The 24,145-nt window shown below is 39.7% G+C and overlaps 1 protein-coding gene and 1 long non-coding RNA gene across 2 annotated transcripts in view; one reads left to right on the top strand and one right to left on the bottom strand.

Moving 5' to 3' along the window:
- The first annotated feature begins 811 nt into the window (after nucleotides 1–811).
- LOC123514287 lies at nucleotides 812–22,655 on the top strand. The gene is made up of 14 exons (XM_045272097.1): nucleotides 812–992; nucleotides 3,341–3,511; nucleotides 4,034–4,191; nucleotides 4,760–4,918; nucleotides 5,250–5,420; nucleotides 5,615–5,726; nucleotides 6,354–6,586; nucleotides 7,101–7,283; nucleotides 7,629–7,797; nucleotides 7,896–8,039; nucleotides 18,112–18,215; nucleotides 18,410–18,596; nucleotides 19,792–21,875; nucleotides 22,139–22,655. Exons 2-14 carry the CDS (start codon nucleotides 3,349–3,351, stop codon nucleotides 22,286–22,288), a joined length of 4,017 nt encoding a protein of 1,338 aa, XP_045128032.1. The 5' UTR covers nucleotides 812–992; nucleotides 3,341–3,348; the 3' UTR covers nucleotides 22,289–22,655.
- Nucleotides 6,389–24,145, bottom strand: part of LOC123514288 — a 38,017-nt gene continuing 20,260 nt past the window's right edge. The window contains exons 2-3 of the long non-coding RNA XR_006677554.1: nucleotides 7,763–8,043; nucleotides 6,389–6,600 (exon numbers count right to left, since the gene is read on the bottom strand). This is a non-coding gene — a long non-coding RNA (uncharacterized LOC123514288). The remainder of the gene's footprint in view (nucleotides 6,601–7,762; nucleotides 8,044–24,145) is intronic.

The following is a 24,145-nucleotide window of genomic DNA, read 5'->3' as shown; positions in this document are numbered from 1 at the left end:
ATCTACCAGAAGTTCTTTAGAGACATGCTAAATATACTTTTAGGCTTTAGCCGAAGGCCCAACACGTACGGCTTTGAGTATTTTCAAAAGACCACAGATTATCAGATTCTTATGGATATTTTTTTTATACCATTAATGATGGAAAGTCCATGTTAAAATATCACTATAATCTTAATGATAATGATGATGATGATGATAATAATAAAAATGATAATAATAATAATAATAATAATAATAATATCCCCTCCCTTTAAAATACAAAAAAAAAAAAAAAAAAAAATCCAGTAGATCCTGCAAAAATTTGATGCTCTAGAAAAGCCAGCTGTATTTTAGTATATGAGTGATAGATAACCATTAACCATATACCAAGAAGGAAAGCATGAAAACCATACGGCACGCACTAAAGCTAAAGGAAGAAGAATAATGACGATATCAAACGTACTACTCAGGACATGTGGCTGGGCAGACCTTTCATGATATTGGCGGTGTGAAGGGATATTTGGCCATTTTAAATTTTACGTACAGCAAATAATAAAGGATTGGGGCCGTCATTAAGGCTTGTGTTGTTCTGTAATAAAGGCCCAGGGTATTATGAGGCACTCCAAGCAATACTGAAGTAATGCATGCAACTTTCTTCATAGCACTCGTGAATTTCCGAGTTTAAGTATACATTTAATTCCCTACTCATGAAGTCAGTGCGCGTTTTGAACCACGTCGGTAATTTTAGCGAGAAAGAATTATAAGCGAGAAGTACCCCCGTGATCTAAGAGAAATTATTTGAAGCATTAAAAGCAAGAATATATCTATTAGAACAAGGCATGGTAGGGCACGGGAGGGATTTGATGAGAGGAACACATTAATCCCAAGCCCTGGTCGTGGCGGGACACGGGCGGGGCGTCACGGCCTCTCTTGCTGCAGCGGTGAACATTTCTTCTCGCTAAAAGATCTTCCAGCTTTGTCCTCCTCCTGTCTCGTCTCTGAATATAAGGAAGGTAAGGAAAATGCCGCTAACTGCATTAAAAGTGTCAGGAGATAGTGGGTGCTTTGTATAGTGGCATTGGCTGGACGCTGAGGAAGAGAAGGAGACGCGGGCACAGTGCGTGGATTGAAGGGATCTTAATTTGGCCTAAAATGGCGACCTGAACATAAACCTTGGCCTGACATTTTCTATCATCTTACAGCTTATTTCTCTCCCATACCTCTCCCTTCATACGTGACTGTAGTAACGGTTGAGTTAGAAGTCTCCGGGCATTGGGTAGTAGCTAGGGCAGGGCTTGAAGGAGTGTATTAAGGTACCAGCGAATAAAATAATCTCGTGAAATGGCTGGAGACTCGCGAATATTGAACCTCCCACTCGTCACTTGGATATTATTTTCGCTTTTAAAATATTGCCTTTCCGTCCTCCCACGGCCCATGAATTAATTTTGCAGGGTTAAGATAAGCTGCATGACTTCATTAGGCCCTCTCAGCCTGCAGGAGTTACGAAGGGAGAAGGAGGAAAGCAGGCAGCATCTAGGGAGAATATCGTGAAATTCGCTAATGTGAGAAATTTGTGGCGGGTTATTAAGGCAGTAAAATGTGCTTCACCTGTTGAAGGGGAGGGGAGGGTCTGTAAGGGGCCCTCAGCTGAGCGGGGCTTCCTGGCACGCCATGGGGAATAAAACTTAAAAAAGAAAAGTGATATGAAAGCCTTCCTCACTTGATTATGATGAAGTGATCATGAATATCCATAAATTTTGCGGTTTTTATTTCTGTGATATGTGGGAAGGCTGAGGTGCGACTACCTGCACTAATTATGCAAAGTTGGATAAGAGGAAGTAGTCTAGCTAATTATTGTGAACTGCTGTATAAGAATGTGACACGGATGTTTGGATGACCCTAGATTACTCTTGTTGGGCAGGACAGCTTATAACACTTCTTGCAAGGAAAGGTCTTATTTATTTCATGTTGATGGACGTAACAAATCTACCTAATCTTAGCTTTTTATATAAGAAAGTGACACGTGTGATGTTTCAGTAGCAGAGGGACTAGATGCTTTTGAATAGTAAATAACAATGAACGGAAAGATTTTAAGTTTAATAACTATTTACCTAGATAGAACTTTCCATGCATGCATCCGTTGCTGCTATTGACGTTTTGTGGGCACAATACTCGAAAGTTGTAGTGCGCTTCTTCTAAGGAGTTTGATTAATTAGGGGGCTATTTGCTGCTATTGACGTTTTGTGGGCACAATACTCGAAAGTTGTAGTGCGCTTCTTCTAAGGAGTTTGATTAATTAGGGGGCGTAGTGGTCTTCTTCAGTCTCCTTTATTGAATGAAGCGTCAGCTACAAGCTTATTAGTACACGTGTATTTACTCTGGTGATCATATTTCACCTTGTAAACTTTAGATACGTTTTCGACTTCATTGATTAAGCGACCCAGTGAAGTATCAGGTCACCACGTGTTGCATATCAAGTTATGAATTGTATCGTACAGAAATATCATTATGGTTTAGGTTGATGGCATGAATGTCATTTATATGCAGTATACTCACTGCATTGATGTTCAGGGTACACCCCTGCATGTGCTGGGATAGAAGAGACTAGCAAGGACTCTAATGATGTCCTACTAGGATGTAGCGAGTCCTTGGGATGGAAGAGACTGCAGCAAACCAGCAAGCTCTCTGTAATATTGTTAAGCTATAGAGAATTGAGAGTCCTTGGGTGCATTAGAGAATTTGTATATTAGAGGAATTACTGCTTGAATATCTGAAGTTAAGATCTATCAGTGTTATCAAAGAAATGATGGTCTGAAAATGAAGAACTTTGTCATTGTTGTCTGAAGCACTTGTTGGATATATTACTTATATTTGCTGACTGTTCATTGAAGAAGGAAGACAATCAAACAAATTATAAAAAGTGACATAGTGTCATTTGTTGATTTTACATGGTGTATATAATTTGACAAATTTCTGTTTAGATATCACGATAGATGTTACCATTGTCAGTGGTCACCAGAAAGCCATGTAGCCAATCTGCCACATGTGATGTCAGCTTTATCTCAGTGAGTAGTCATGTAGCTCATCTTGACAATCCTGTCGCTTCAGGTTCAGTAATATGGATTTCAGGACAGGCAGAGCTGTTGATTCCTGTAGCATTGCCATGGGAGTTCAGCAGTGGTGTGGTGGCTGCAGTACTCTCATACTTCTAGCTTTCTCTCATGATTCTTTGGTAAAGCAGTCACTTGTACATGCATCAATAATGGTAATCTGAATAGTAGTAACCAAGAAAGCAAATCCCTCACATTTTGCTTTTAAATGAGGAATGTGTAATGAACATTGGTTTATTTCAAATTTTCAGAAGAAAGGATGGAAGGGGAAGGAGAGAATGGAGAGGAGGGGCTGAGAGCAGCAGCTGCTGCAGCTGCAGCTGCAGCAGCAGCAGCAGGAGCCTGGACCACTACCTATCAGACTGGGGAACTAAGCAATGTAGTGCATATCATTGTACCAGACCTCACCTGTATCCCTCAAAGTAAGTGTATGTGTGTGTGGGTGTGGGTATTTACTTATATATATATATATATATATATATATATATATATATATATATATATATATATATATATATATATATATATATATATAGAGAGAGAGAGAGAGAGAGAGAGAGAGAGAGAGAGAGAGAGAGAGAGAGAGTTATATAAAACATGTAAATATCAATCATTGGTCCAGATATAATTTTATAAATACATTTATTTCTGTGCTTAGCCACTGTCTGTGGCTTCTTTAGTGGATAGATATATATCTGTTTGATGTTTTCATAGCTTAATCTTGCTATTATAAAGCTACATAATTGTACCAAGGGATGGCATAATATTTATTCATCTGTTTATTTATTATATTATTATTATTTTTATTGATTTATTGATTAATTAATTTATTTATTGATCAATTTATTTTTAAACGTACAACAAAATTTTTTGCTATGCCAATTATTGTATTGTTCTTAATCATTCATGCCTGTCTCTCAGTGTTGACTAATTTGCTCCTGCAGACCAGCCCAATGATGCATTGGCCACAGCCTTGAGTGAGGTGACAGCAGGTGGAGAGCTGGTGGGACAGGATGAGGCAGGGAGTGGACAGGTGAAGGACCCACTCTCAGCCCTGGCGGCTGCTGCAGAGCTGGATCAAGTGCGCAGTGATGTTGCTGCAGTGAGTGGTAGAGAGTCAGCACAGTCTTGTCATATATAGTGTTACATATTACTATGTATAATGTAGCCATGATACTATGGTATGTCTAAACGTGGTTCAGTAAAACCAAAGCTATGACACATGTTAACTGCTGCACAGTGGTTGGCTGAAGTTATTGCTGGTTGTCAAATACTTGCTTGCTTTGATTGAATTAACACAACCAGAATGAATGAGATTTACCTCCATGATATGAATATTCAGAAAGATTCAGACTTGACTTTCTTTTTTTCTTCCCTTTCATTTTAAAGCAATTAACAATACAGCAACAACTTATTGGTGACAGGGCATAGCTTAGTGCATGTGTTTCTCTTCCATGAAGTATAAGGTTCAGTATGCTAGTGATTTGTTATATCCCAAAACAACTTGTCTAGTAAGTCCCCAGAGCAAGTATTTTAGCTCTGACACATTTACATTGGGTAAGGACAGGACTCATTCACTCTATTTTGCAATGTATTCACATCATCTGCATGACACACTTCACCATAAAGCTTTGGAACCTCAGTGAGTTTAATGATTGTGCATGTCACAGGTGGAACACATGATGGAGGAAACTAAGTACAGTCACCTGGCTGGAGAGCTTGGGGGTCCTGACCAGCACCAGCAGCACCAGAACCAGCGTGGTGTGTCAGTGATGACTGATGACCCAGACGGTCTTAGCTCTGGTGTGGTCGTGAATCTGCAAATGGAGGTGAGGAGGAAATCCATTTATGTAATTTTTTTTGTTAATTCTCTTCCTCCTTTGCAATTCACAGTCCCATAAAGATTGCAATAATGTGAAAAATTCTCTGACCATCCTTCCTTACACAGGAGACATTTTTTTTTTTGCATCATGTACCTGACAAATTGAAGGATGAAATGAAGAGGTGTTGAATCTTAACTTAACATGTACATACCAGTAACTGTCCATTAGTTTTATTTCATGTTGGTGTCTGCATAAACTTGTTTGGCTATCATATTTAACTTGTTTTAATAATGCTCTTAGAAGAGCTACACAGTAATGTCTGGCTAACTGTTCTCAGGACAAGGTAGCCCCAATGATGCCCTTGCCTCTAGCATCCTTCCTGAACCACACTGACCCTGATGTCACATTCTACAATGAGGTATACCATTACCTGCGCTCCGGCATCTTCCCAGATGGAGCCACAGAGGCTGACAAGAAGGTTATCAAGAAGCGTTCCACCAACTACATGGTGAGCTGCACTTGTGTTTGTACTCTGCTGTGCTGTGTTGTGTTTTGTCCTTGCTCAGATCACTCAAATCCCATCCTTACCTTTGGGAATGTTCTTCTGAAGTGTCTTAAAGAGATTGATAATAATGAGAAAGGAATATTGGTGAGAAAATGGAGGAAAAGATGTTTTCTTTAACATGTGTATTACTTTTCCAGCTCAATGATGAAGGAATGCTGTTGTATGGCCAGAAGGTGCCCAAGGGTGTAATAACTAGTGCTGAAGAGCAAATGCGCATCATTGAAGCTGAGCACATTGATCACACCACTGGTAGGTTGCTACTTTCTTGTGAGAAAAGGAAGGAGGCTTCTTTTTCATTCCAACACATTATTTTACCCATAGCACTCCATGGTTTGAAATTAATATGTCAGTTAGATGAATATCAGAAGATAAGTTGACTTACCTCTCATACTAACACCTGCTCATATCACTTGGTGTGAGAGATTTTGCAGTACTGGACTAAAGTACAGTAATGGAACCTTTCACTGAAGTAATGAGGCCATAGTGGTTATGTTGGTTGTGTCATGTAAAAGGAAAGAATGAAAGATATATGAAGTCAGCTAATTATTTTTTCAATTAGATGATAGAATTAGGTATATCAAAGACATGGATGCAGCTTCCAAAGAAAGTGTTTAGATTTAAAGAACTAGCAAAACAAGTTGGATAATATGTTAGTATGGAAAACTGTCTACAGGTGAAAGATTACAGCTCAAATTTATCTTTCTAAACTATGATGATAGTGAGTGTTTTTTTTTTTATGATGAATGATCAGGAATATAATCAAATTCTTTGCAGTACTTTATTAATATATCAGAAATGGCCAGTCTTGTCTATCTATTGCTTTGAAGTTTTGTCTTGGTGGGGGACGTATCTTACCAGAAATAATGATCATTACAGGTGTGCACTTTGGGGTAAAGAAAATGTACAACAGCATCACCTCCAACTTTTACTGGCGCACTCTGTATGTTGACATCGGAAACTACTGCCGCCGCTGTGAGAAATGCACTGAGGTCGCCATGTCTGGGCATCGTGATGGCCTGGGACAGGATGGCATGGAGGACCCAGTGGATGAGGATGCCCAGAAAGTCACCACGCTGCCCACAGATCGGGTCATCAGAGTTTGGAAGAAGGTCAGTTTGGTGCACTGATGAAAGAAATAGAGGCATTTAAATGAAAGAATCAGAGATTTACTTGAGATTGTGATTTGAACATAGTGAATGATGAATGTTACATATGTTTGAAAGATTGAATGTGTCAGATAAGGTGTTGGGAGCCTTTACTTTCCATTCAATTTATCTTGATGAAGTTATTTTAATCTGCTAAGAGTACCACTTGGAGCTTCTCATACCAACACTTCTGCATGTCACTTAAAGTCCTCAGTACCATTATTTCTTCATCTGTGTCTTTCATAATACAATATCAGACTGTTTTTCATTGAAATTCACAAATCAGTTTTGAAATGTGAGCCAACACAATTTAATTAAATTCTTTGTAATTATTTTCCTTTATGTAAATATAAAAGTTTCATGTACACCTGATTTTTTTCTCTTTATCAAATAATACATGAAAGTGGTTTGAATTTGTAAAAAAATAATTACTGCAAAGTTCTGCAGGTCATGATTTTCACTATGTGATTATGCTCAGGTGCAGGTGAAGATCTACGGCCCTTACAACAGGACGGTGTACGGCAACGAGGTACTTATCACCATTGTGGATCCCTTCTCCAAGTGGATCATGGCCCACCCAAGCCCAGAGGCAGGGGTGGAGGTGCAGTGTGCCAACTTTATTTTTGATGCCTTCTGCCAGTTTGGCTTTGCTCAGTGCCATGTGAGTTTGCTGTATTGTAGGACATAAATCATATCCATTTGGTGTTATTGTAGTGGTAGTGTGCTCAATATTTAGTCTCATCATGTGGAATGAGAAGACAGTTGTAGATATTTCTGCTACAACCATCTTGAAATTCAGAGTTAGCACCAACATAAAAGAAGACCTATTATTTTGGATGAATATTCCCAGTTTTTAACCTTAGAACTAACTGTATGCTCTTAGTATTATAAGTATTTACTAGTATTTATAGGCCAGCATTTTTTTTTTTTTTTTTTTTTTTTTTTTAATGAACATTTGTGTGGTGTTCATAGGAGTCTAGAATGATTTTTTTTGTGTTGTCCTCAGGTAGTTGGAATGAGCTCAGAAATGTTTGAACAGATGCAGGCATGTTATAAGGAGAAGTTTGACCGCTCTCAGGATGTACTAAGAACCCTGGTACCCTTTGACTCTGAAGACGCCCAGAACAGTTTCCTCTTTACCTTGCAGGAAGAGTCCCGGGAGTGTGCATGGGCAGGTGGGTTCCTCTTGATATTGATGATAAGCACATCTTCCTATGACTTTTGATGATAGCCTTTTGTCAGAAATTTAATGAGGAATTGTTTAACTTTTCAGGTGAAATGTTGGATAACTTCTGTGCTGAGAATCCAACTGTGTGGGACCAGGAGGTGAATCGTTTTCTCTTCCAGTTCCGCACAATTGTCCCATGTGCTGGCAGTGTGTCTCCCTTCAACCTGATGTTTGCCCGCAACCCAACAGGTATCTGTGATGGTGGAGAAGTATTCGTGCCATTCATTAATGCTACATGCTGTTTTGTATTTTACTAGTCCAAGTTCTGTTATATAATGTAGCAAAAGTACCTAAGAGTCCCATACTTTTGTGATTGCCACATTCACTTATTGACAGTGGATGTAGTTTTTCTTAGAATGAGTGCATAAGTCTTGGGTCAAAAGAAGAGTGGAAGCAGCAGGTATATCCACCGTGGAGTGATGGTCTTTGGCAGAAAACATATTTTTGCATCTTTGTAATTGTCATTTTTCCCATTATGAATAGAAAATGCTTAGAGTTCCAAATTGTTTCAGAAATTATGAAACAAAATTATATTACTTCCATTTTTTTTTTTTTTTTTTCATCGAAAAGACTACCTTTTGTGAACTATCTCAGCTGTTACACATGATTTCTCTTGCACATGTGCACACACACACACACACACACACACACACACACACACACACACACACACACACACACACACACACACACACACACACACAAAAGAATGTAAGGATCAATTGTTGAACCCCATATTTGATATTGTGGATACCTCCATACGAACAGGATTAGTCCTGAAAGAGTGGAAAAGAGCTGACATTGTGCCTATATATAAGAATGGTAGTAGAATGGAACCGCTAAATTATAGACCAGTATCGTTGACTAGTATATTGTGCAAGGTATGTGAAGAAGTAATTAAAGCTAAGTGGAGTGAGTATCTAGAAAGTGAAAACATTCTGAGTGAAAGGCAGTTTGGTTTCAGAAAAGGAAGATCGTGTGTATCCAATTTATTATGTTTTTATTCAAGAGTGACTGACATACTACAACATAGAGAGGGATGGGTGGATGCTATCTACCTGGACTTGAGAAAGGCCTTTGATAAAGTACCACACAATAGACTGATGTGGAAACTAAAGATGATTGGAGGAGTAAATGATAAACTAGCAAAATGGATGGAAAATTACTTAATGGGAAGAGAAATGAGAACAGTGGTGAGAGGAAGAAGTCCGAGTGGAAGAAGGTAACCAGTGGAGTTCCACAAGGGTCAGTGCTGGGTCCCATCATGTTTTTGATTTATGTTAATGATATGCCAGTAGGAATTGACAGTTACATGAACATGTTTGCAGATGATACTAAAATTATGAGGAGAGTAAAGAATGTGGAAGATTGTAACAAGTTACAGGAAGATCTTGATATATATATATATATATATATATGAGTGGAGTAAAGAGTGGCAGATGGAATTTAATATAGACAAGACCCATGTTATGAAAATGGGAAGAAGTAGATACAGACCAAACTGGGATTACAGGACTGGGTGATGAGAAAATTAAAGAGACCAATGAGGAGAAAGACTTAGGAGTAACGTGCAAAACACTTTGTCACCGGAGAAACACATTAACAAGATTTTTTGGAAAACATACAACATGCTTCAAAATATTGGCCTTGCATTCCACTACCTAGATGAAGGAATGATGAAGAAGATATTATGTACCTTAATAAGACCCCAGTTAGAATATGCAGCATGTGTCTGGTCACTGCATATGAAGAAAAATGTGAAGGTAGAAAGGGTACAGAGGCTGGCAACAAGGATGGTACCAGGACTCAGGGAGTTAGACTATGAGGAAAGACTGAGGAAGCTGGGGCTGACCACATTAGAAGAGAGAAGAACAAGAGGAGACATGATAACTATGTATAAATTGGTGAACAAGATTGACATACTGGATAGAGAGTTGATAAAGGTGACCACAAGTAATCATCTCCGAGGACATGGAAAAAGCTAATAAAGGACATCTGTCTAAATGACGTGAGAAAATACAGTTTCCGCATCGTAGCATTGATAAGTGGAATAAACTGAGCAGTCATGTCGTTGACGGTGTGTGTCAATCAGATGAAACAGAGATATGACAGGAATGGACAAGGAGACAGGACACAGAGAGCTTAGCTCGGGCCCTGTAATACACAAATAGGTAAATACACACACACACACACACACACACACACACACACACACACACACACACACACACACACACACACACACACACACACACACACACACACACACAAAGATAAGGCTGATTTTCAGGAGGTGATTCAAGAACAACTTAAAGAAAAAGAAAAAAATATGACAAACAAAATGATAGGAGTCCTCAAGACAAAAGAAAATCTAGTTAGAGAAATTGCAGAAAAAAAGAAGAGTGTAGTCGATTTGGAATAAAAGAAAAAAATATAAAATATAGACCAAAAAGAGAAAAAAGAAATGAAATCAATGAAAGACCTACTGAAGAATCTAAATGACGAAAATAGGCAGAACTTGGAAGAGGAAGTAGAAGAAATAAACAGAATGGGACCATATCAAGAAGGAAAAACGAGACCAATTAAAATATTACTAAAATCACAAGCAGCAACAGAAGAAATATTATATAGAACAACAAAACTAAGAGAAACAGAAGGCTGCAAGCATATCTATATAAAGAAAAATAGAAATGAGGAAGAAAGGAAGAGATACAGTGAACTGGCAGCAGCAGTAAGAGAAAAAAATAATGAAAGGTCAGAAGAGGAAAAAAAGGCATTTTTTTGGAGAATTCTAGGAGACAGGATAAGAAAATGGTATATAAACGAGAAGGAAGAGAAAAAAGTGGAACAAGTTTAACTAAAAAATGATAAAGGCAAGAGACTAAAAATGATGTATACGAACATAAACGGTGTTTTATCAAGTAAATTAGAATTAAGAGATTACATGAAAGAAAATCCAGATATTGTATGCCTGGCTGAAACAAAACTAAATGAGGAAATCAAAATAGTCTTGGATAATAGGTATAATGTATGGAAAAGAGACAGAGTGGGTAAAGGAGGAGGAGGAGTCATGATAATGTTAAGGAAGGAGATAGTGATAAACCAAGTGGAATGTGGGGAAGGAAAAGCAGAAGTATTGTATGTTAAGATGCATATTAATAAAAAAGAGTTAACAATCATTGTAACATATGTGCCACCAAAAACAAATTCATGGACCAATCAAGAATATAGAGACATGATAGATGACACAATAAGGAGTCTAACGAGAAATGTTAAAGAAAGGAAAAAAGTTGTATTAGTAGGAGATTTCAACTGTAAAGAATTGGACTGGGAAAATTATGAAAGTGGTATGGGGGAAGAAGCCTGGGGAGAAAGATTCTTGAACCTAATGATAGACAATATGATAGACCAGAGAGTAAAGGAATGCACAAGATTCAGAGGAACGAGAGCGAGATTGGACCTAATTTTTACAAGGGCTATGTAAATGAATGATGATATAAGATATAAGTGCCCATTGGGAAAGAGTGGCCATGTAATATTAGAAATAGATATAGAAAAGGGAAAGGAAGATAGAGACGATTCATACAAAGGAGACCGATTAAACTACAGAAAGGCTGATATTGAAAATCTCAGGAACTATTTTAAAAATGTAAACTGGGAGGAGATGGAAAACTCAGAGACGATGCAAGAGAAGTATAACTTATTTTTGGAAATATAGGGAAGAACTAGCAAGTCCTATATACATCATAAAATGCTCAATAGAAAATGGAACAGTACCAGTAGAATGGAAAAGAGGTGAGGTGGTTCCCATATATAAGAGTGGAAGGAAGGAAGAATCTTTAAATTACAGACCGGTATCATTAACTAGTGTAATATGCAAGATGTGTGAAAGAATAATAAAGAAACAATGGATCGAGTTCCTTGAAGACAACAAATTAATATCAAATAGCCAATTTGGTTTTAGGAAAAGATGGTCTTGTGTAACTAATTTACTGAATTATTCTAGAATAGTTGATAGAGTACAAGAGAGAGAGGGATGGGTTGACTGTATTTATTTGGATTTAAAAAAGGCGTTTGACAAAGTGCCACATGCAAGATTACTATGGAAGTTAGAGGAGAAGGGTGGCTTAAAAGGAAGCACATTGAGATGGATAGAAAATTATTTGAGGGGGAGAAAAATAAGGACGGTAGTTAAAGATATAAAGTCCAAGTGGAGAGCAGTAGAAAGCGGAGTGCCACAAGGGTCAGTATTGGCACCAATACTTTTCCTCATTTATATTAACGACATGCCAGAAGGAGTGAACAGCTTCATAAATCTGTTTGCAGATTATACGAAACTGCAGAGTTATAAAGCAAAAAGAGGATTGTGAAATACTGCAAGAAGACCTAGATAAGGTATGGGAATGGAGCAAAAAGTGGGAAATGGAATTCAATGTGAACAAAAGCCATGTCATGGAAATGGGAAAGAGTGAAAGACGACATGTGGGAATCTATAAGATGGGAGATGGAGTAGAACTGGAGAAAGTTAAAAAGGAAAAGGACTTAGGAGTAACGATGGAAGAAAACAATCAACCAGTAAGCCATATTGATAGAATTTTTAGAGAAACATATAATTTGCTAAGGAATATTAGAATAGCATTTCATTACATGGACAAAGAAATGATGAAGAAATTGATAACTACTATAACAAGACCCAGATTTGAATATGCAGTAGTGTGGACCCCTCATAAAAAGAAACACATAAGGAAGTTGGAGAGACTACAAAAAATTGCTACAAGAATGGTTCCAGAATTTGAAGGGATGACATATGAGGAGAGACTAAAGGCTATGGATCTACCAACCCTGGAACAAAGAAGGGAGAGAGGAGATCTGATACAAGTTTATAAATTGATCAACGGAATGGACGAAGTGGATAATGAGTAACTGATCCTGAGAGAAGAATATGACATTCGAAGCACAAGATCGCATAGTAAAAAGCTGAGAAAAGGAAGATGTCTGAGAGATGTTAAAAAATATAGTTTCCCGCAAAGGCGTATTGAGACGTAGAACAGTTTAAATGAAGAAGTAGTGTCTGCAACTAGTGTCCATACTTTTTAAGTAAGATTGGATAAGTGTAGATATGGAGACAGGGCCACACGAGCATAAAGCCAGGCCCTTTAAAACTACAACTAGGTAAATAAACACACACACACACACACACACACACAAAATTGGATAAGTGTAGATATGGAGACGGGACCACACGAGCATAAAGCCCAGGCCCTGTAAAACTACAACTAGGTAAATACAACTAGGTAAATACACACACACACACACACACACACACACACACACACACACACACACACACACACACACACACACACACACACACACACGCTAACTACAAGAAGCAGATGGAAGAAGGACTCGGTGAAGCCGAGAAAGAAAAGGAGAAGCTGAAAGATCTAGTAAACAAGGAAGAGGAAAGAGTACAGAACGTGATTAAAAAGAAGTACAAGCATGGAGAGTCCAAGATAAGAAAGATAAGGCCAATTTTCAGGAGGTGATTCAAGAACAACTTAAAGAAAAAGAAGAAAATATGACAAGCAAAATGATAGGAGTCCTCAAGACAAAAGAAAATCTTTGTTAGAGAAATTGCAGAAAAAAAGAAGAGTGTAGTCGTATTTGGAATAAAAGAAAAAAATATAAAATATAGACCAAAAAGAGAAAAAGAAGAAATGAAATCAGTCAAAGACCTACTGAAGAATCTTAATGACGAAGATATATCAAGAAGGAAAAACGAGACCAATTAAAATACTACTAAAATCACAAGCAGCAACAGAAAAAATATTATATAGAACAACAAAACTTAGAGAAACAGAAGGCTGTAAGGATATCTATATAAAGAAAAATAGAAATGAGGAAGAAAGGAAGAGATACAATGAACTGGCAGCAGCAGTAAGGGAAAAGAATAATGAAAGATCATAAGAGGAGAAGAAGGCATTTTTTTGGAGAATTCTAAGAGACAGGATAAGGAAATGGTATATAAACAAGAAGGAAGAGAAAAAAGTGGAACAAGTTTAACTAAAAAATGATAAAGGCAAAAGACTAAAAATGATGTATACGAACACAGACGGGGTTTTATCAAGTAAATTAGAATTAAGAGATTACATAAGGAAAGAAAATCCAGATATTGTATGCCTGGCTGAAACAAAACTAAATGAGGAAATCAAAATAGTCTTGGATAATAGGTATAATGTATGGAGAAGAGACAGAGTGGGTAAAAGAGGAGGAGGAGTCATGATAATGTTAAGGAAGGAGATAGTGATCAACCAAGTGGAATGTGGGGAAGGAAAAGCAGAAGTATTGTATATTAAGATGCATATTAATAAAAAAGAGTTAACAATCATTGTAACATATGTGCCACCAAAAACAAATTCATGGACCAATCAAGAATATAAAGACATGATAGATGACACAATAAGGAGTCTAATGAGAATCGTTAGAGAAAGGAGAAAAGTGATATTAGTAGGAGATTTCAACTGTAAAGAAATGGACTGGGAAAATTATGAAAGTGGTATGGGGGAAGAAGCCTGGGGAGAAAGAACCTAATTATAGACAATATGATGGACCAGAGAGTAAAGGAATGCACAAGATTCAGAGGAAATGACGAGCCGGCGAGATTGGACCTAGTTTTTACAAGGGGTATACAAATGAATGACGATATAAGATATAAGTGCCCATTGGGAAAGAGTGACCATGCAATATTAGAAATAGATATAGAAGAAGGAAAGGAAGATAGAGACGATTCATACAAAGGAGACCGATTAAATTACAGAAAGGCTGATATTGAGAATCTCAAGAACTATTTTAAAAACGTAGACTGGGAGGAGATGGAAAACTCAGAGACAATGCAAGACAAATATAACTTATTTTTGGAAATATACAAAACAGGAGTCAGGGAATATGTCCCAAAATATAGACCAAAAGAAGAAGGAAAGAAAGATTGGTTTAATGCAAGGTGTGCTAGGGTAAAGGAGAAAAGAGATGGAGCATGGAAAAGGTGGAGGAGAAATAGGAATCCAACAAACAAGGAAAACTTCAAGGCAGCGAGAAATGAATATGTTAAGGTGAGGAAGGAAGAGGAAAAGAACTTGAAAAGATATTGTCGAAAAATGTAAAGAGCAACCAAAATTGTTCTATAGTTTCATAAATGGAAAAATTAGGCAAAAAAAACAATAGAAAGGTTAAAAGGAGAGAACGAGATGGTGGAAGACCCAAAAGTATGGCAGAACTATTAAATAAAAAATTCAGGAGGTCTTTACTAAAGAATCCAAATTTGAGAGGCCACAGGGTAATAGAGAGACAATCTATATGAAAGAGATTAAAGTAACCAAGCTTGAAATAAAAGAGTTAATGAAGGAACTGGATGAAGAGAAGGCAATGGGTCTGGATGAAGTCTCAGGCAGAATACTGAAAGAATGTAGGGAAGAACTAGCAAGTCCTATATACAACATCATAAAATGCTCAATAGAAAATGGAACAGTGCCAGTAGAATGGAAAAGAGCTGAGGTGGTTCCCATATATAAGAGTGGAAGGAAGAAGAACCTTTAAATTACAGACCGGTATCACTAACTAGTGTAATATGCAAGATGTGTGAAAGAATAATAAAGAAACAATGGATCGAGTTCCTTGAAGACAACAAATTAATATCAAATAGCCAATTTGGTTTTAGAAAAGGATGGTCTTGTGTAACTAATTTATTGAGTTTCTATTCTAGAATAGTTGATAGAGTACAAGAGAGAGAGGATGGGTTGACTGCATCTATTTGGATTTAAAAAGGCGTTTGACAAAGTGCCACGCAAGATTACTGTGGAAGTTAGAGGAGAAGGGTGGCTTAAAAGGAAGCACATTGAGATGGATAGAAAATTATTTGAGGGGGAGAGAAATAAGGACGGTAGTTAAAGATATGAAGTCCAAGTGGAGAGCAGTAGAAAGCGGAGTGCCACAGGGTCAGTATTGGCACCAATACTTTTCCTCATTTATATTAACGACATGCCAGAAGGAGTGAACAGCTACATAAATTTGTTTGCGGATGATACGAAACTGTGCAGAGTTATAAAGCAAAAGGAGGATTGTGAAATACTGCAAGAAGACCTAAATAAGATCTGGGAATGGAGTAAGAAGTGGGAAATGGAATTCAATGTGAACAAAAGCCATGTCATGGAAATGGGAAAGAGTGAAAGACGACCTGTGGGAATCTATAAGATGGGAGATGGAGTAGAACTGGAGAAAGTCAAAAAGGAAAAGGACTTAGGAGTGACGATGGAAGAAAACAATCAACCAGTAAGCCATATTGATAGAATTTTTAGAGAAACACATAATTTGGTGAGGAATATTGGAGTAGCATTTCACTACATGGACAAAGAAATGATGAAGAAATTGATAATACTATAATAAGACCCAGATTGGAATATGCAGGAATAGTGTGGACTCCTCATAAAAAGAAACACATAAGGAAATTGGAGAGGCTACAAAAAATGGCTACAAGAATGGTCCCAGAACTTGAAGGGATGACATATGAGGAGAGACTAAAGGCTATGGATCTACCAACCTTGGAACAAAGAAGGGAGAGAGGAGACCTGATACAAGTCTATAAATTGATCAACGGAATGGACCAAGTGGATAATGAGAAATTGATCCTGAGAGAAGAATATGACACCAAGCACAAGATCGCATAGTAAAAAGCTGAGAAAGGAAGATGTCTGAGAGATATTAAAAATATAGTTTCCAGAGATGTATTGAGACGTGGAACATTTTAGATGAAGAAGTAGTGTCTGCAACGAGTGTGCACACTTTTAAAGTAAGATTGGATAAGTGTAGATATGGAGACGGGGCCACACGAGCATAAAGCCCAGGCCCTGTAAAACTACAACTAGGTAAATAGGTAAAATACACACACACACACACACACACACACACACACACACACACACACACACACACACACACACACACACACACACACACGTAGTGTAGTGGTTAGCACGCTTGACTCACACTCGAGAGGGTCCGGGTTCGAATCCCGGAGGCGGCGAGGCAAATGAGCAAGCCTCTTTATGTGTAGCCCTTGTTCACCTTGCAGTAAATAGGTACGGGATGTAACTCGATGGGTTGTGACCTCGCTTTCTCGGTGTGTGGAGTGTGTTGTGGTCTCAGTCCTACCCGAAGATCGGTCTATGAGCTCTGAGTTTGCTCCGTTATGGGGAAAACTGGCTGGGTGACCAGCAGGCGACCGAGGTGAGGTGAATTACACACACACACACACACACACACACACACACACACACACACACGGCCCGGTAGCTCAGTGGTTAGGCGCTGGCTTCACAAGCCAGATGACCGGGTTCGATTCCCGGCCGGGTGGAGATATTTGGGTGTGTCTCCTTTCACGTAGCCCCTGTTCACCTAGCAGTGAGTAGGTACGGGATGTAAATCGAGGAGTTGTGACCTTGTTGTCCCGGTGTGTGGTGTGTGCCTGGTCTCAGACCTATCCCAAGATCGGAAATAATGAGCTCTGAGCTCGTTCCGTAGGGTAACGTCTGGCTGTCTCGTCAGAGACTGCAGCAGATCAAACAGTGAATCAAACAGTGAACACACACACACACACACACACACACACACACACACACACACACACACACACACACACACACACACATGCACACACACACTGGCTTCACAAGCCAGAGGACCGGGGTTCGATTCCATGGCCGGGTGGAGATATTTGGGTGTGTCTCCTTTCACGTGTAGCCCCTGTTCACCTAGCACTGAGTAGGTATGGGATGTAAATCGAGGAGTTGTGACCTTGTTGTCCCGGTGTGTGGTATGTGCCTGGTCTCAGGCCTATCCGAAGATAGGAAATAATGAGCTCTGAGCTCGTTCCGTAGGGTAACGTCTGGCTGTCTCGTCAGAGACTGCAGCAGATCAAACAGTGAAACACACACACACACATTACCTATTGCACTATAGTTGACGAGGTGGGTATAACAGAAGGTCTTTCAGAATTTAATGAATTAGGGTGGTAGGTTAAAATCTAAGGAGATATCCAAATTCATGGACACTACAAGGGTGAGGGCTATGCACCCCAAAAAAGTATGGCAGAAAAGTATAAATGCTGCTCCTTTGTAAAGATTGTTTTTGCTTGGAGGAGATTGTAGATAGTATAGATAGTTAAAGTTTATTTAAGAGTTTCCTAACTAAAGGATTTACTTTTCAGGTTATGTCAGCAAAGAGGAAAAAGAGAATATTAATATCTTGGAAGAGGAAAAAGCATTGGAGGTACCATCTAAGAGAAGGCCATTGCAGAGCTCCACTTTACAGGTTACTATTTCCTTCTTCAATTGTTATTAACTTATGTAGAAGATATCTTACCATCACAAAATACACCATAATTTTCTCTACATAGAGATACAATAAAGACAAATTATGAAAGAATTGGATTGAATAGGCTAGATAAGTTGACTTTAAAAATTAGTGGTGATGAAATGTTGAAAACGTTTCTACTCTTCCTTAAGTGCCGCCATTGCCACGAGACCTTCACCAGCAAGATCAGCTTTCGCATCCACCAGAGGAAGCACACGGAAGAGGCACGTAAGCGGGGCACCATGGATGGGGAGGAGCCTCTGCGCCCCATCCTGCAGGAGAAGAAGTCCCAACCACGGAAGATTTCCACTCGCAAGAGAAGGCGGCCATTTGGAAGAGGTGAGGCAGCTACAGGCAACCCCCGCTTAACGAAGGGGTTACATTCCTAAAAAACCTTTCGTTAAGCGAATTTTTGTTAAGCGAACCAATTCTAACAAGTTTAACCCCTGACTTGAGCTTCCATTGAGAGTAAACAAAGCGAGAGTGCATCATAGTACAGTAAAAGGTTTAATGAAAGTAAAAATTATGAAGTTAAACATTTAAGCAGTTTAATTTAAGACTAAGTCATTATAATATACACTAATGTATGTATGTAAGTAACTTTATAATGTTGATGATCTTAAATTTATGAAGGGAGGGAGAGTGGAGCGGGAAATACGCTAGCTGGCAACCTGTGGAATGTAAACAAAGGGCGCATCATTGTACCGCATACAAAACTTATGTACCACATTTCCACAAGGCTTTCCATTTTATCCATTGCAGAGTCACAAATTCAAGTGGTTCTTTTAGCTTGCAAGGAAGATATGATCTCACCAGTCTTCTTAATAGAGTCTGCTGACTTGAAAATGGTAGACAGTAGATGGAGTCAAGCCATGGTGGGAAGCAATGCTATTAGTTTTCTCGCCTCTCGTGTCTGTGAATAATATCCAGCTTCACTTCGAGAGTAAGAGACTCAATGTCACTAGGCGACATTGCAGGGTGTTTTGGTGGCATGTAGAGCGAGGGAAGACAAACTGTTATTATTTTGAACTAGAGGGTGTGAGTGGTGCGCGTTTTGTCCACGAGAGGCGCTGGTGTATTCAAAAGCCTGTCGGCTTGCGTGATACGGCAGGGCTTTCAAACTTGGAAAAATTACCTGGATAAAATTTCATTAAAGTAAGTTTGGTGTTCATTAAACGAGCAGATGGTAGTAAAAGGAAACCTTCGTTGCAGCAAAATTTCATTGTGTGAACCTTCGTTAAGCGGGGATTGCCTATACTTGTGAAATCTGAACAACATTTTGTGAAACTCAAGATTTTGTTGGGATGACATTCACACTCTCTCTCTCTCTCTCTCTCTCTCTCTCTCGCCAAACATAACCAAAACTGAGTCTCAAGTTGTTTTTGCAAGGCCTCTCCTTATTGGTTAGAGTTGATTGGCTGTGTGAAAATAATAATGAGTAGCGAGTCATTCTTCTTCAGTGTCCAATCTAATGTTCCCTTGATGAATGATAATAATGATGATTGCAGTTACTCAAATATATTTTTCTTCTCAGGTCCTGAGCGTCTTTTAACACTTGCCTCCTGTGACTGGTCCGACCAGCAGAAAGAAAGTGTGCCAAAGGATGACAACCGACATCAACTGACCCAGAACACAGTAATGGCAGTCAAGGCACTCCTCAATGCCACCAAGGATGAACGCAGCAAGCGTGGCAAGTACATCAAGTACACTCCTGAGCTGAGGGATGAGATAGCGCAGTATGCCCTTACTCATGGCAACCACGAGGCAACCATCCACTGGTCGCACCGGCTGGGCGGCACCGTCAGTGAAAGCACCATCCGGAACTTTATCAAAACTTACAAGAAGTTCACAGTGGAGGTAAAGGAAGAGATTGGGAAATTTGCATTCCAGTATGGGATTGATGAAGCCTCCAAGCACTTTTCAGAAAAGCTTGGCTTTGAGGTCAGGAAAGGATTAGTTAGGAAATTTAAAAAGAACTACTTGAAAAAGTTCCCAGACATTGGTGATATGGGTGGAGAGCTGCCGGGTGGCACCAGCGCGAAGCGTGGTGTGAATCTGCCCAGCACGTCAGCGCGGCAGAAGCGTTCATACTCCATGCAGATGAAAGATGAGATTGGCCGCTATGCCATGCAGTACGGGATCAATGCCGCCATCCAGCATTACACAGAAAAGCTGCAGTTCACCGTCAAGGAATCTACCGTGCGCAAATTCAAGAAGCAGTATGCTGACAGAGGCAATGGTGAAAACAGCACCATACCTGTGACAAGCAGTGGTAATGAGAATACTGGTGTGGTAGGTGGTGGTGGTGGTGGTGGTGGTGGTGGTGGAGGCACAGGTGGCGGTGGTGGCACCACTGTCCTCACAGACCACCAAGCTGCTGCCTCACAAACCATCGACGTCCTTCATCCATCACTCTCAGTGCTGAATGCTCCAGCGGTCTCAGGAGCTGTGAATGTCAGCACTGCTAATAACTTTGTATACCAGCACCCTTACCACTTAAACATGGCGCCAGGACCTCAAACCAACACAGTCCTTCCCATGAACCACAACTCCATTGCATTCCATCAGGGTGGCGTGATTAACCAGGGCATGACAGCCTCTCTGTCCTATCAGCAGACAGGCACACCCCCTGGCCCCTCTGTCATTATGAACCAGAGCTTCACTCATCAGGCTCCTACAGGATTCCAGCAGGGCTATGTAGGAGGATTCCCTCAGGGGAGTGGTGCTGGAGGCTCAGTGCCTCATGGTGGCCAAATAGCACCCCTGGCCATGACACATGCAAGTGTTGCTGCCACCACCATGGCCCACTCCCCTCTGCCCCTCACCATGGCTGGGACACCAGCCACACACATATCACAGCTGAGCCACCATGGTGTGGCTACCCCTGCCAGCCAGGCACACCTGGCTCAGGCCCCTGCTGCCCCTCATACGGTGAGTGGTGGTGCACAGCACCCAACTCATCATCAGCTCATCACCTCCTTCCACCAACCACTGGCTGGTTCACTGAGCTTTGAAGGCACTGCACTTCCAGCCCATGGCCAGGCCAGTGTCAGTAGTGAACCTCTAAGCTTGATGAAGGAGACACATGAGCAGCAGGCAGTAGTGGCTCTGGGCCAGGGTGATGACAGCCTTCATGGGCAGGGCGCTGATGGTGGGGCAAATCACTCTGGTCTGGCTCACATAGGAGGTGACCAGCCTGGCACATCAGAGCAGCACGAGATCCTTGGCATGGATTATGATGACGACTTCAGCGATCCTCCGACCCCGAGAAAGAAGAAGGGGAAGGGCGGCCGCATCAAGACCCGGAGCAGAATCCTGGGGATGAGCAAGCGGGGCCACTATGCCTCATACAGTCCCGAGCTGCGGGCTGAGATAGGGAAGTATGCCACCAAGCATGGCAACTTAGCAGCTGTGCAGCACTTCAAGGAGCAGCTTGGCTTTGAGATCCCAGAGAGCACTGTGCGTGGCCTGAAGGACAAGTACCTGATTAAGCGTGCCCGAGGCAAGAAGGAGGTGGTGTCCATAGGATTTGCCCAGAGGGGCCGGCCCATGCGCTTGGGGAAGTATGATGAGATTGTCCAGGACTGCATCCGACAGCTTGTCAAGGATGGGGAGAAGGTGAGCACTGTGGTTTGGATCAGGTCTTGGTCAACTAGGACAACTTCTCTTTACTGATTTTTCTTGCAATTTTACTTGAATTATACTGATTGTTTTTATCCTGCTTAATGATATTAAAATATTTCACTGTACCAAATCACTGATTTGTAAAATAATTTGAAGAGATTATGTTTACCTTAGTAGTATCAGAATGAAATTAGTACATCTAGTGTTGAAACCATTTGTATCCACTCAGTAAGAATTGTGCCTCTTCCCCATCACAGGTTTCATCATTCCTGGCTATTGCCACAGCCAAGCAGGTGTTGATGCAGTATGAGCCCACCCTGCTGGAGGAGCACGGTGGACCTGTCAGGCTCAACCCTACGTGGGCAAAGAGCTTCCTCAAACGTATTGGACTGCATCAGCTGGCATAGTGCACCCATGTCCATGCTAGGCTGTTTGTTGTCTTGACCAGAAGAGTTCTGTTGTACATACAGTATTCTTGTATAAAGTAAACAAAGTACATTTTATTGAAGTTAAAATGTATATGTTACTTCAGAAACAGGTAATGTACCAGAAGGCAGTGACTACCTCTTGCTACTTCTATGATTGAGGCAGCTATTGTTACTACAACTACTACTTTACTACCTCCAGTGTGGGCAATGTGGAGCTAAGGCAAACTGGCCAATGGATGTATATATACTTTTTTTTATCAACCACACCTGCTCATCTGTTTATTATTAATAATGGTCTGCAATCAGTGAGAAATCTTGTACTGTTATTTAATACAAGTGGTTAATCTATTTCTTTTCCTTTTATTTACTTGTATAATGAGGAAGATGAGAGTTCTATTTTTAATTGTATTTTTTTTATATCCACTCCACATTAAGGACAAAGAATAAGATAAACACCATTTGTAAAAGTTTGCCATTGTAAAAAAAGATGAAAGGTTCATGTCATTTACAGAATTAGTGTTGCAGTAAGCTGGATGAAATAATAAATCTACATAAAAACTCAAGTACAATATACACACCTGAAAGTGTGTAGATTCATCCTGGATAACCATCACCTTTAATAACAGGAGGGAGGCATGGTACACAAAGTAACTATCCAGCCCTCTACACATGCCATTAAATCAATGGGATCATTGGTACTTGTAGAGCTTGCAATATATGAATACTTACTGCTGACCACTAAATGTTTTGTTTGTGCCATTTAGGAGTACCCGTGTTTGCAGGGTTACCTGGTTATGACTACTGTCCACCACCAAATAAAGGCAAAGATTATAGCATGACGGCTGAAACAAGGAGTGTGTGATAGATGCACCTCTGGTAGTTCGTGTGATATGCAGGTATATCTGTGATTTCACAAACCCCCAACTGGCTCCCATCCTAGTATCATTCCTTGACAAAATTGAGACTGGCATGAAGGAACATGGAGATTTATTTATTAATTTTTTCAAACCTAGAAATTTCTTTGACATTTGAAAATACTGTCAGTCTTAAGGAAAATTATTTCCTAGTGCCACTCCCAGTTTTGAGGTCGGGAACAATACTAGAAGAGAGACAGAATGAATCCACCCACACTTAAGTATATATGTAATGATTTTGTTTGTAACCATTATTATTGAGAGTCTATTTCTTTTCAACCATAGTACAATATATTTCAGATCATGTCTATTACAGCTAGGCATTCAGTATGTTCAGTAGGCATTAGTATATTTAAAAATTACACTTACTTCAGGTTATGTTTTCAAATCATTAATAGTTGAAAGTAACTGAGAAGCTGCCACTAATCCTTCAATATTACAGGTAGGAGCATGATGCCTTAAGAAAGGTATATACATGTATATATGAAAAGTTCCTTTCTCTCCTTGAAGTGGAAGTACTTAAGAAAACTTGAGAGACCATTAACCTCTGAATTGGTGCAGTGTTGTGCAATAAAGTAACCAATATTGCTACAGTTCGAACAATATATCAAGTAACTTTTTAAACTGATTGGGTTTGGATCTTCATTATGATTCAAGTCCTCGACCTTATCAGATGACACCTTCTTTATCAAACTAATAAATGGTAAACTTTCTTGAGACCAGAGGACTTAAGATTGCAGGAACATATCAAAAGTATACACTGAAAGTGAATATGTTGTTTCTTTGTTACTTGGTAACTGACAATGACTATGCTACCATATGTTCTGAAAATGTGGCAGAGGAAAGGTGTGGCGACCCTCGATCCTTGCTAACTGCACATTAATTTTGTAGTATGGTTGGCTTAGTGCTTAAATCTGATGCT

Source organism: Portunus trituberculatus, chromosome 37, assembly GCF_017591435.1.
Source record: "Portunus trituberculatus isolate SZX2019 chromosome 37, ASM1759143v1, whole genome shotgun sequence".
Classification (NCBI taxonomy): domain Eukaryota; kingdom Metazoa; phylum Arthropoda; class Malacostraca; order Decapoda; family Portunidae; genus Portunus; species Portunus trituberculatus.
Note: the sequence above shows the minus strand (reverse complement) of the source record. Positions and strands in the feature narration are given on the sequence as shown.